This window comes from Periplaneta americana, chromosome 17 (assembly GCF_040183065.1).
Source record: "Periplaneta americana isolate PAMFEO1 chromosome 17, P.americana_PAMFEO1_priV1, whole genome shotgun sequence".
Classification (NCBI taxonomy): Eukaryota; Metazoa; Arthropoda; class Insecta; order Blattodea; family Blattidae; genus Periplaneta; species Periplaneta americana.
This window is the reverse complement of record NC_091133.1, coordinates 6,184,807-6,198,115: the sequence shown is the minus strand read 5'-3', so window position 1 is coordinate 6,198,115 and position 13,309 is coordinate 6,184,807. Positions and strand designations below refer to the sequence as shown.

At 35.6% G+C, this 13,309-nt stretch overlaps 2 protein-coding genes across 2 annotated transcripts in view; one reads left to right on the top strand and one right to left on the bottom strand.

Annotated features, from left to right (window-relative positions):
* The window catches only part of LOC138693261 (uncharacterized), a 36,377-nt gene extending 34,776 nt beyond the window's left edge, over positions 1-1,601 (bottom strand). Inside the window, exon 1 of the mRNA XM_069817102.1 lies at positions 1,509-1,601. The gene's annotated coding sequence lies outside the window, so the exon portion shown is untranslated. The remainder of the gene's footprint in view (positions 1-1,508) is intronic.
* Positions 1,602-1,653: 52 nt separating this feature from the next.
* Positions 1,654-10,310, top strand: LOC138693263 (putative nuclease HARBI1). Its single transcript, XM_069817104.1, has 3 exons — positions 1,654-1,948; positions 8,876-9,083; positions 9,233-10,310. Exons 1-3 carry the CDS (start codon positions 1,843-1,845, stop codon positions 9,543-9,545), a joined length of 627 nt encoding a protein of 208 aa, XP_069673205.1. The 5' UTR covers positions 1,654-1,842; the 3' UTR covers positions 9,546-10,310.
* Positions 10,311-13,309: the final 2,999 nt, after the last annotated feature.

The window sequence follows — 13,309 nt, the reverse complement described above, 5'->3', positions numbered from 1 at the left end:
TGGGATGAGGTTAAGCAATAATAATCACACCAGAATTGGAAATAAAACGTGATCAATAAAGTTTATTGTAACAGACTTTTTCTACGTCTCTAGTAAAGCAACAAATAAAAATAACAACAAAATTAACAGCTATAATTAAAAACATATCCTTTGAAGAAAAAAGTAGGCCTAAGCAATAATAATCCCATCAGAATTGAAAATAAAACGTGATAAATAAATGTCATTAAAACAAACTTAATTTTTCTACGTCTTTAGTAAAATAACACATAAAAATAATAACAAAATTAATAGCTACAATTAAAAATATATCCTCTGAAAAAAAAAGTAGACCTAACCTTTATTTCTCTGGAAATTTAGCAGCCTAAGGGACAGAACTTTAACCAGTATCTAATGTCCTTTCGGTTAGACTGAAACATTTCATTGTGAAATTTAAGGATATAATTTATTCTAACAGTCACAAAGAACTTCAGATTAACAGTTTTGTTTTTGCACAGCATTCTTGTGGAAACCCAGGAACCTTTCTGAATCTTTCGGAAATCGGAAAAAGGATAACTCTGGCCTCCTTCTCTTACTGTTGCTACAATTTATAGCACTACAAACGTCTCCTCCTTGTCCCATATTATTATTCAAATTATTATATTTTTGCCATTAACATTTTCATTATAACCAATAACGAACATTTCACAAGCATGAATGTGAAAAACGACCTAGCACTTGATAGAAATACGACACAGTCCAAAGTCGACCATGGACAGTCTATTGTTTCTAGTTGCTAACCGCTTGGAGCGCTTTATCACGAGATTTGCAAAAAGCACCTCAAGCTTCGCGACTGTATATAGTAGACTGTGGGCATACTCTAGAGCAAAGTTACGAAGTGAAAGTGATAGTACATCTCCTTGCTTTAGGCAGCAGTGAATTGGATAGGCATCAGACATAAACTGGCATATATGGACTTTTCTGTACGTTTCACTGAGACACATTTTAATTTATCGAACTAGTTTCTTGTCCATAGTGGTTAAATAATTGTATAATATATTATTTTGCTCGAACTTTCGAATTTGCTCTGAACTGATTACATGCCATACAAAACTATAGAATACCTGTAGTGTGTAAGTATAAAGTCAATTATGCATATTTATCATGTAAAGAATAAGATCTCTGTTCTGTTTAAACCATTTACGCAATGTGTGTGCGTGCGTGTGTAGGCATGCGCCCAGAGTATATGCACTATCCTATGTTACTATTATTAGGAATACCAAGCAGCAGAGAATTAATAGTGTTGGCACAACTAAGTTTTCACTATGAGCTATGAGTAAGCCTGAACATTGCCCTCTGCAATTCAAACAGATAACTTGTCATTTCTGTAAGTGCCTTCAAGTAGTGTATAGTACTATAAGCTATAAAATAATGAATCCATTTTACAAAGTAGAATGAATTGCAAAATTGTGATAAATAAACCTCAAATTGTAATTATAGCAAGGCAAAACTGGCAATACACAGATACATACCTCTTTGAGGTTTTAAAATGAAAATGGACTACGATTATCAATATCCTCCTTCCCAGTTCAGAATAACATCTTCCACTACGATCGAGTCAGCCGTGACAACCAAGAGGACTATATATTATTTTAGAGGGGTTCATAAGCTGGATTAATGCCCGTGTGCACCATTCTCGAATAAAATTTGACCTTGGGTAAGTCGGCACTTGACCATCTTCAACGCCAATTTGCGGAGTATCGATCTCGATCAAAGTTAAACAAGTGAGTTGATGATGATCAAATTTGATCACGGGTGTGGGACCGATTATCTTGAATTGAACATGGTCAAGTCGAGAAAACCAAAATGGCAGCACGGTTTGACGTACTTGATGGAATTGAAGATGAAATTATGTATCTTGAACACGCAAATCACTGCGGAAATAAACAGAATTGGTGTTATTTTAGAAAGAGTAAGTTTGTAGATGAATACTAAAAATTTTTTTTTTTTTCTCAAAATAGACTAATGTTTTATATATGTGTTTCTGCTTTGAAAGATCGGGACTTTACTTGAGGACAAAATATTATTTAGGCCTAACTGTCCAATTTTGTTAACATAGTAATAAAGTAGTTATTCTATGCCGGTAATAATATAGTAAAACTAAAAGACCATTTTGTAGAATGAGAGATTATCACTTATTAGCTATAGATTTGCCGTTTGAAACTATTAGGACCTACATGACATGTTGGACAATTGGACTATTTACGCTTGAATTAAGAACACGGATACCTTCCTTTCCCTCTTACTCCAAAATTCCAACCTTGTGAACACAAAATAAATAGATAAATTTGAGAACAAGGATCCTTTCCTTTCCATCTTACTCCAAAATTCCAACCTTGTGCACATAAAATAAATAGGTACTAAAAACTTCCTTTTCTTATGCATGATGATGCGTATTCGACATACACAGACGAATTGCTTTCTTTTTTTTTTTTTTCTTATTTTAAAATAATTGTTAGCGAGGTATCCGTATACTGAAATTTTCCCAAATAAATTATTGGCATTGAAATGTGTCTTTTCGTAAGGAAGATGATGAGCATTCGACAAACATACAAATCTGCTCTTTTTAGTAGCCTATTTCAAGATAATTGTTAGTGAGGTATCCATATATGAAATTTTCCCAATTATTATCAATAATATGAAATAACCACTGTATAAATTACATTACAAATTATGTGGAATTATGTAAACACGTATAACTCATGCTGAATTGCGAGGTTAAAACCAACCAAGTAGCCTGCTTTTGTCTTAAGGTAAGCGTTCACTACATCGTATCGCACTGCTCGTACGAATCGCACGCAACGGATATTTTAAGTGCAGTGCGTTCACTTTAACGGCTTCACTTCATCGCCTCATCGGATTCCCCTATCAGCTGTTTAAAACATGACGTCGTACGATATTGACATTACTGAAAGCAAAGGAGGTTAGGTCTATTAATTACGTCTGTTAGCGAATAAGAATTTGTAATTGCTTCATGCGTCTTAATTGAAGAGGAAGAAACGAAAGAAATATTGGTTACATAATATAAATGCAAGAAATTACTTGATTACTGTAATGGGAACGCCTCAAATTATATAATTCTTCGCAATTTTCTACAAGCGAAATAAGTTTTCCGCCTGCCATTTTGGCGCGACACTGAACTTGGCACAACATAATAGTAACAGTTGACCAATTAAAATTGATTTATTAAAGAAGGCCATGATCGCACGCATCGGAAAAGTCGCCCATCCCAGAAACGTGGACGGATTTGCCGTGAGGCGATGCGTCCGATACGATGTAGGGAACGCGGTTACATAAAAATTACAGCAAAGTCAGTCTTTTTCCGATCCGTGTGATTCGTCTGATGCGTGCGATACGATGTAGTGAACCCTTACCTTTAGAGAACTTCCATCAGTACTTTTATTCTCTGGATTCAGAATTGCTGACGAATTCTGAAAGACTTCCCACTTCGAACTGTGAGAAGTTCGGTGCTCTTTTCTTTTCTTTTTTTTTTTTTCTTCTTCCATGATTATTGAAACTTGTTATTTGAAAACTGCGAAGATGTTTGAAACCAACGAGCTAGCGAGTTGTTTGAAACAGTCCGACGAACAAAAAGCGAAGCGATAATTGACAGAGTGGGTTCGTTCGCTGTTTTATACACGGTAACCTAGCGCTCAGATGATTCTTCTCAAGCGAGCGTACCGTCATATATATATATATATATATATATATATATATATATATGTCCATGGTACCGTCAGCTGATGGTACTGAGTTGATCGAGGGAAAATGTCGGTGCACCGCATCTGTAAGTTAATCATTGTTAAGAATTAACCATGTTTCCGTGATTGCTGATAAACGGGCTAGATGATCAAGAATGGTGTACACGACCATAAATGTAATCTGTCAAGAGGCTTCTCCCAACTACCAGAGGAGCACCACAAGCAAGCAAAAAATTGCGGGAATTTCAAAAGACATCTCTTCACTTTCCCCTGTATTATTATTATTATTATTATTATTATTATTATTATTATTATTATTATTATATACAAATTCAAGACTTCAGCCGATAATTACTTACAAATTCTCTGCATCTCCACGTGAATTATTTACAAATTCTCTCCGTTATATTACTATTTATATTATTATTATTTTTTTGTTGGAATAAATATCTCGAACCAATACCATCAGCATTTTCAGAACATGATATGCCAGGAAGTGAAGGTAGGAAAAGGGCTGTGAAATATGAAATTAATTAGACATGACCAACCAAATCTGTTGTGGTTAGAATGCCTTAAATTTATTTAGGTAACATTTTTTTTCATAGACATACAAGATATTTTGTTACAATTAACTTCTACTGTATTATTGCAATACAGAATAGATTTCATGACCCTAAGCTCACTATTAGTACAATAATGTAATTATTAATATAGTATAATTAACATCATAGGAAAGTGTACAAAAAATCGTATGTATACTTAAGTCCTTTGAAAATCAAAGATTATTTCATGAAAAAATATTTGAAGTCAGTTTATTTCATTTTCTTAAATGTCTAGATTTATCGTTAGAGTTATTATTGTGTTACGAAGAAAATAATTTCAAATCGTCTTCAGTAGAAATCGGAGTTTAAGGCCGGTATTTATAGTCGAGATAAGTCATACTTATATTTATATCGAACTTATATCTCGTCTCAATTGCAGATTTCGGTCCAAATAAGTCGTACTTATTATAAGTCGTGATTGTTTTATAAGCTTTACTTTACAAAGTCTGCCTTCATGAAGTTGAACTTATTGCAATTCATAGTGACTCAAGTGCGACTTATGTTATGAAATAAGTTAGACTTTATCAAGTCAAGGGAACCCCTGACTTATGTCAGTTTTAGCCTAAAAATGGATAACGATTTTGAAGAAATGATTGAAGAAGTCAATGAACTGCAAGAAATTCGTGCTCTAAAGCGTTATTTGAGAAACGTCATGAAACCCTTTGCATTTTATAATGTCATTGAATTCAAAAGGAGGTTTCGTTTTCACAAAAGGACGGTTTTGGATTTAATTCTTCCGAAAATAGAGAGAACTCTTGCAAAACCTAACCAGCGAGGTTTGCCAGTTCCTCCAGTTTTACAACTTCTCATTTGCTTGAGATTTTATGCCACTGCAAGCTTTCATGTAAGTTTGATTTTATTAAAATTAATATAGCCATAATTGCAACATGTGAGGTATTCAATGTATGGGTGGGGTTAGATTCCATTAATGTGCATGAAATTTGATTATTAGTAAGGTTAAATTTCGTGATCCTGTCAATTTAAATTAAAATATTAAGCATTAATAAAATTAATACGAAACAAAGCCTTCTTACTCTTATAATGAAACTAAAATAAATTGCCAAATGTAAGGAGTTGACACTACTTTTTATATTGCTTATAGATCGTCATTGGTGATCTCTGTTCACTTTCAAAATCGACAGTCTCAAGGGTACTGCCCGTGCCTCACTTCCTGAGCTGTATCTTTGCGGGGCGAGAGGTAGAGGGAGAGAATGGGAGGTCCTGGGTACCGCATGTGCCTACTACCCTACGTTCAAGACATCGGCCTTTTCAGGATTCCTTTCGTCAGCTATGGAGCAAGATCAGCCATGGACAAGCGAATGTATAGCCTGTACCCTCACAAAACAAATTATGTCCTACTTATCAATTCCTCTAACTAAACACTAATACCTGTTGTAGGCTACAGTCTCTACTTGAGATTATCGACGTAATGGCGAGTACGGTTGTCACGTGTACACATCTGTAAACTCTTTCCTCTATGGCAGTGTTCCTCAAACGTTTTCCACCGCGAAACCCCTTTTAATCTAAAGTGTAACTGCGGAATCCTTGTAATATTTTATTAGTATTTAATAGTTACTGTTGTCACGCCAGGAGAAGGCGGCTGAAGTACTTAGACGGGGCGGAGGGGAAACAGTCGCGCATGCGCACCGCGCTGTTCACTGCAATATTCCTGTTTCACAAACATCTACTGCACGTGTCTATGAATCTTTGCGACTTTGTGAAAATAATAGTGGGGTTTTTACTGTAGTGTTTTATTAGTTTCAACAAGACAATTATTTTCAGTATACCACAAATCTTGTATTGCTTTAGTTATCCTTTGCTTTTCTTGTTAATAGTGTTGATAATAATATCGTTAATAGAATTTATGTTATTGTATACTGTTATTTAGGTTTATAGCAGTTTTTTGTTTATTGTAAATATGTCGACAAAGAGGAAACAAGGATTGCCAATCTATAGCGAAGAAAGGAATATTATTAGAAGTGCAAAATAATTCTGTGATGAAGAAAAAGATCAAAAGTGCCTTTGCATTCCTCTTACGAAACCTACAGCAAAGGTAGAAAAGTACTTCCTCTTACGAAACCTACAGCAAAGGTAGAAAAGTACTCTAATCTATCCACAAGAACAATACAGCGTATAAGGAATGAAATGAAAGACTGCACAGAAGAAAGTGCGTTGTCGACACCTGAGGGAGAAAAAAAAAATGTAAACGTCCAGACTACCGAAACGCAAATGTAGATGACTTCGACGGGAGATTGACAAAAAAGATATAATTCAGAATTGTTATTTGAAAAAGAAAGAGGACCACCGGCGTAGCTCAGGAGGTAGCGCGTTTGCCTGCTGATCTGCAGTTGTGCTCGGGAGTGAGTTCGATTCCCGTTTGCGCTGACTACCTGGTTGGGTTTTTTCCGAGGTTTTCCCAAGCGGTAGGCGAATGTCAGGTAATCTATGGCGAATCTTTGGTTTCATTTCGCCAAATACCATCTCGCCATCATCAATTCAATCGACACTGAAGAAGCTAGTAGTTATTACAGTGTCGTTAAATAACAAGTAAAAAAATAGTACCAAGCTGCAACAAACGTCTACCATTTTACAAGAGAAAACTGATTTGAAATGAAAGACAACATTAAGACGAATAATGAAGAAAAAGGATTTCAGGTGGAAGAAGTGTGCAGCAAAAAAAAAAAATGAGGAAAACACTGTAAATTAGAATACGTGAAGATATCTACAGCAAATAAGAAAGCTTAGGAAAGTGGAAAAACCGATTTTGTATCTGGACGAAATGCGGATAGATAGGCCTACCAATTTAACGTTTCCCAAGTTCTGGCACGATAAAAATGGTACGGGAGTTTTGACTACCGCAAATGTGTCCAGAACACTCATTGTTGTCCATCAGGATGGGGGCGGTGGGGCTAATGGCTTTGTTGAGAGATTCGAATTAATATACACGGCTGGAACATAAACAGACGATTATCATGGACAGATCATACTCCAGCAATTTTGAAAAATGTGATAATGATAGTCATAGCGACAGCACCGAAGATGCGGAATCTTTTATGTCTGACTCCATTCCCGTGTAGCCAAGTAAGTGGCCGAAGTTTTCAGGTCAGATTGTAGCGTAAACTTCCCCCGTCCCGCCTATCTACTCCCCGCGCCAACTCGTAGCGCGAAGACAATAACAGACAAGTGAGAGCTAGTATCTCAATAATTCTGTTCAGTGGGACGAATGTATTTGCTTTTTAAGCCTACAATCTGGTTTTATGGCGGAAAGTTGTAGTCTCATTTATGCTATACTTCTGCATTTTGTCTTTTCGGTATTTTGTTTTAGTGGACACATACGCAGAGAATCCAGTGATGAAAGTGATAAGTATTATGGGTATTTTCCGTTTTAGATGTTCATTAGGCCTAAACATAGTGTTATTACGCATATTATTGGAATATTATTATTATTATTATTATTATTATTATTATTATTATTATTATTATTATCGGTGGTTTCATGCTATTATTGATTCATATTTTCGTAACATTTATATATTTTTATAGTGTCCACTAAATATAAAATAGCCATCGGAGCAGCCCAGTCAGCTAAGGCGCTTGCCTATCGATCCAGAGTTGCGCTCGGGCGCGGGTTCGATTTCCTCTTGGGCAGATTACCTGGTTCGATTTTTTCCCGAGGATTTCCCCAACCGTAAGGCGAATGTCATGTAATCTTTGGCGAATCCCCGACCTCATCTCGCCAAATACCATTTCGCTATCATCAATCCCATCGATGCAAAATAACCTAGTAGTTGACACAATGTCGTTAAATAACCAAGTAAAAAAAGTATAAAACAAAATTTAAAATCATATAGGGCTCACGGAACCCCGGAACATACTTTGAGAAATGCTGCTCTATGGCAATTCAGCAATTGTCCAGACTGAACGAAGAATGGCCTAGTGTGTACTTACATCGCCATCGTCATCAGAGATAATAGCGATAGTGGTAACCACGCTTAGAGTATCCAGTATTACAAACAGTAAAGACCCCTGAAATGGCATAGGATAATGTTTTCAGCACGTGTAATATGCTGCCGTGCCGGTCCGAGCAGACCTAAGAGGCGTGGTTATAAGCATTAGGGAGCTCTCGGTTCAGGACCTGAGACACGGGCAATAGTGAACAGTGTAGCAAGGATTCTGGCATTACACATACCGGTACGCCATCACATAAGAATGCCATTAACGCAGCAAGAGAAAGCAACGAATCGTTTACGTATTGAAGAAATGGGAAGGGGTGGTAATCCCAACAACCCTGTTATACCTAGTGTGGAGGGTGCTATTGACTGCACGCATGTTCGTTTTTGCCACACAAATTTGGAGACCACGCAGAATCATTTCCAAACCGGAAAAACTATTTCTTCTTGAATATACAGGTAATAATATTATTAGACTATATAACTCAACACTTTCTTAAGACAGTACACTCATTTCCAGTACATTCTTAACCAAGAAATCGCAGTCTTAATTTATTTTATATCGCTATTGTATGTTGCTGTTTAGGCTGTTGCCGGACCCGAAGGTCAATTCTTGGACATTGTATCCAGCTGGGCGGAAGTGAGCACGGCAGTCGAATATTCCAGAACTCTCGGCTCTATGTCCGTTACGTTCAAGGAGAGTTTACCAGTTATTTACTAGGGGACGCAGGGTACTCTTGCCAGAGAATTCTGCTTACTCCTTTGTTAAATCCTGTCACTCCAGCTGACCACAGGTATTTAATATATGGACATGGGCTATGTAATGGGAAGAACACAGGAGAGACCTGCTATTCTCGTTGACCATCTATGTTTATATCCAACTTTCTTGTTGAACACCTACTGTATGTTTATGTCTAACTTATATATTAATTGAAATTTATAGGTACAACGGAGCCCACAAACGGACGAGAAATGTAGTGGAGAGAATGTTTGGACTATGGAAGAAGAGATTTCCTTGTCTTTCGGTTGGTCTAAGAAACAAATTCGAGAATGCCCCAAAAATAATTGTTGCCTGTGCAGTCCTTCACAATTTGAGTTTGGAGATAAACGACAACTTACCAGAAGATGATACAGATATAATGATTCTCCCATACGAACCTGTGCCTGTTGCACCACCTGCACAACAACCGGGAGGTTTGGCTTTCAGGAGAAAACTGATTAACAGTGTGTTCAGGAGGCATGATGATGAAATGTAAATACATTTCACAATTAGTTTTCATATAGAAGTAATTCCATTCGTAACGGAATCACCCATTTTATTTTACTGAAGTAAAATATGTATTCATTTATGTACTTTATGAAAACATTTGAAATTGAGACGTTCTGTAACTTATACAGTACAATAAATACTGTGAAGTTTGAAACAATAACCGATTAAATTGCCTGATTACTACAATCTCAGAAATTCCAATTTAAAGGAGTTTATAAATAACAAAATTGTTCAACAATTGCCTACGTAATTCCAGAGGCGTGGCTTACATGTGACCAGTGTTACCACCACTAAACAAAATAGATTTATTGAAGTTTTTACTACTTCTAATAATTCATTAACATTATTTGAATATAATACAAAAGGACACTACTTTCGCTGGCCGCTGTTCAGTAGACTGTGTGCGACATCAATGCCGAACATTGTTAACGGCAAGGGTCATTGCAACAAGCAACTCAATGGAGGGCATTGACCCCTGCAGACAGTGCTGCTAGCTGGGCAACAAACATTTCGAAGTGTGCAGAAACGAAGTGCTTCTGCCGGTCATATTGGAGTGGGGATAAAGTCATTTGGCTTGGATCTGTGGCAGAGTGCAGATCGGTTCTTGGGAAGTACGGTTTACTCTAGATAATGTAATGTATCATTGTATTCATACTACGTTAGCGTATTTCAGGTCAATCTTAAAGTGTAAGGTGTCCTACCTCTCTGTCCCGCCTTTCGTTATCAGTTACTGGGCGTCACAATATGTCATGCACTAAACTGAAATGGAAATGCAATGTTAAAGTCTCTTGTCACCATTTAAAAGCAAGCAGGGCAGAGTTAATGTAGCGCATACTAAGGGGCCCTGTTATCGCTCAGCTTGACGGTAAATGCGCAAGCGCACCACAGACCAGGGAATCTAATTAATGCATCATATATTCAGTGACCCTGTTAGCATTCTGTTTTACATTACATTGTCAGATTGCGGTGAGTTAGTGTCAATGTATTACCATTATAAAAAAATATCAGCGTCGGGATCTTCTTCCAGTAGGCCTAACTGTGAGTGTAATTTGTGCAGTCAAGAATCTTTTAAAACAGTCTTTCGGTTCACGCTCTTTCGTGAATAAAGATAATAAAGATAAGCCCAAACCTGTTACGAATTATTTTAAAAATCAAAAGCATCTTGTGGATATGATTGACATTTCAATGTCTCGTGGTACACATACTACCCTTGCCTATGTGGATGTAGAAGATTGTGTGCATCGACAAACTGGAATTTCTTGCGTTTCTTAATTCTGAGAGGTATGCAAACTTCGCAGCAATATGCAATACCCACACCACGCCACTGGTTGTTACGAATTGTAATTGTGTACTTTGACATAAAACAATTAATAGGTTATAGAAGTAACGTTAAATAATAAACAAGGAATGTTAAATTAAAAAGTGATTTTGCTGTTGTGAATAATAATAATAATAATAATAATAATAATAATAATAATAATAATAATAATTTTTTATTTTTATTTATTTTATTTATTTATTTAATGTGCTGTACAACAGCCAGTGGCCAATTACAGTTCAGCACAAATATAACAAAAACATAAAACAAAAATAATTATTACACATAAATATAATTACAATTACAATAATGACGATGAATGGATAACTAAGAATGCTACGAGACAATGTTAATTGAGTATAATGCCTAAAAGTATACATAAATGATAAATTGTTGCCAAGAGCAAACTAAGTCTATACATTGAAGGGATCGAATTCGCAGCCATGCATGTTGGCATTTTTAATGCATCTGGAGACTGGTGAAAGAAATTTCGAATTTCTAATATAGAAAAGTTTGTGGGCTCTCATATCTTTTGTTGGAATACGTAAGGTAATATTGTTTAAGAAAGAGTAACAGGATATATCACCTTTGAGGACTTTACAAAAGAACAGATGATCTAGCTCATGGCGTCTAGCATATAGATTTTGACAATTAAAATATTCACATTTTCTCTCATAACTATACCCGGAATTAAAGGGCAGAAATCTGAATGAACATAAGGATATAAATTTTCTTTGTATATTTTCTAATTTAGCCGAGTCCGTAGTTGTAATCGAGTTCCAAACTACAGATGCATATTCTAGTTTCGATCGCACCAATGTATATTATAGCATTAAAAGAGAATCGGGCGTGGAAAAATAATAAGTTATTGACAGTATTATTCCTAGAATTCTGATTGCGTGATTGTAAGTGTAATCAACGTGACTATGAAAATACAATTTACTGTCAAAGAATATTCCCAAATCTTTTACGCATTCCGTTCTGTTAATTAGTACATTATTTAGATAATAATTAAATTTGAGTGAAGAAGTTTTTCTAGAAAAGGTTATTACATTAGTTTTGGATACGGTAATTTTCATACCATTGCCTTCCGACCATTTAGCGACTGAATTAATGTCACATTGAAGTGATTGACAGTCAGTACTACTTTTGATTGTACGAAAAATTTTTAAATCGTCTGCAAATAATAAACAGTCAGAACTTATTCTTTTACATATATCATCTATGAATATAATAAATAGGAGAGGTCCTAAAGTAGATCTCTGCGGGACTCCGCAATTTATATTATAAGAATAAGAGTGTATATTAAACATAATAATATATAATAATAATAATAATAATAATAATAATAAAGATAAATGATCTAATTAATTGTTACCGGATGACTTCATATAAATATGATTGGACAGTTTTATTTATTAATAAACAATAACTATCTTCAATTTTAAAGATACATATTTACGTTATGATTTTTTAAGTGATAGCACGTTTTATTATTATTATTATTATTATTATTATTATTATTATTATTATTATTATTATTATTATTATTATTATTATTAATGAAATCGCTTGCACATTATGCCTAGCTATGTCAACCTTTGAGCTTTTGCTAGCTCAATATCTATCAGCTGTTCTTTCTTCTTGGCCACACGCAACATAATTTCTGCAGTTTCCAGTTCTAATTTTGTCTTCCTTATTTTTAACTGCAATGATGCAGCTCTTTGATCCTTGAAAACTACATTTCTGTGCTTTCTTGTTTGAACCGTTGGTGCTGCTGCTTCTATTGATGCTGTTGGAGTTGCCATCTCTGCTATTTCAGTTTCAGCTTCAACCGAGTTGGCTGGACCAGCAGTGGAAGGAGATACGTCCTCAGAAGGCTTTGTTACGAGTTGTACTTCCTCTGTGAACATAACTGTAATGTAAACAATATGTCAACTCACTCATTATGATCTGTAGAATATTCTTCTTCATTCCATCACTTGTTGGATCTAGTTACCTGTTTTTTTCAGTTGGTTATTTAAAGACGCTGTATCAAATACTGGGTTATTTAACTTCGATGGGATTGGTGATTGCGAGATGGTATTTTGCAAGATGAGCCGAGGATTCTCCATAGATTTTTTACATTTGCCTCACAGTTGGGGGAAACCTTGGAAAAACCCAATCACGTAGTCAGTCCAAGCGGGATTCGAACCCACGTAGCAGCGCAACTCCGGATCAGAAGGCACGCTGATTGAGCTATGCCAGTGGCCTAGTTATCTGTTACTGGTTCACTTCAAGTAAATATAATTGAATAATTTCTTTATTATAAATAATAACTAGTTTCCATTCTAAAGATACATATTTACGCTACGACTTTCTTAAATTATAGCCCAACCGCTTTTTGCTGCTTAACTATCTTCCATCTTTTCATCAAAGATGAATAGGCTAAG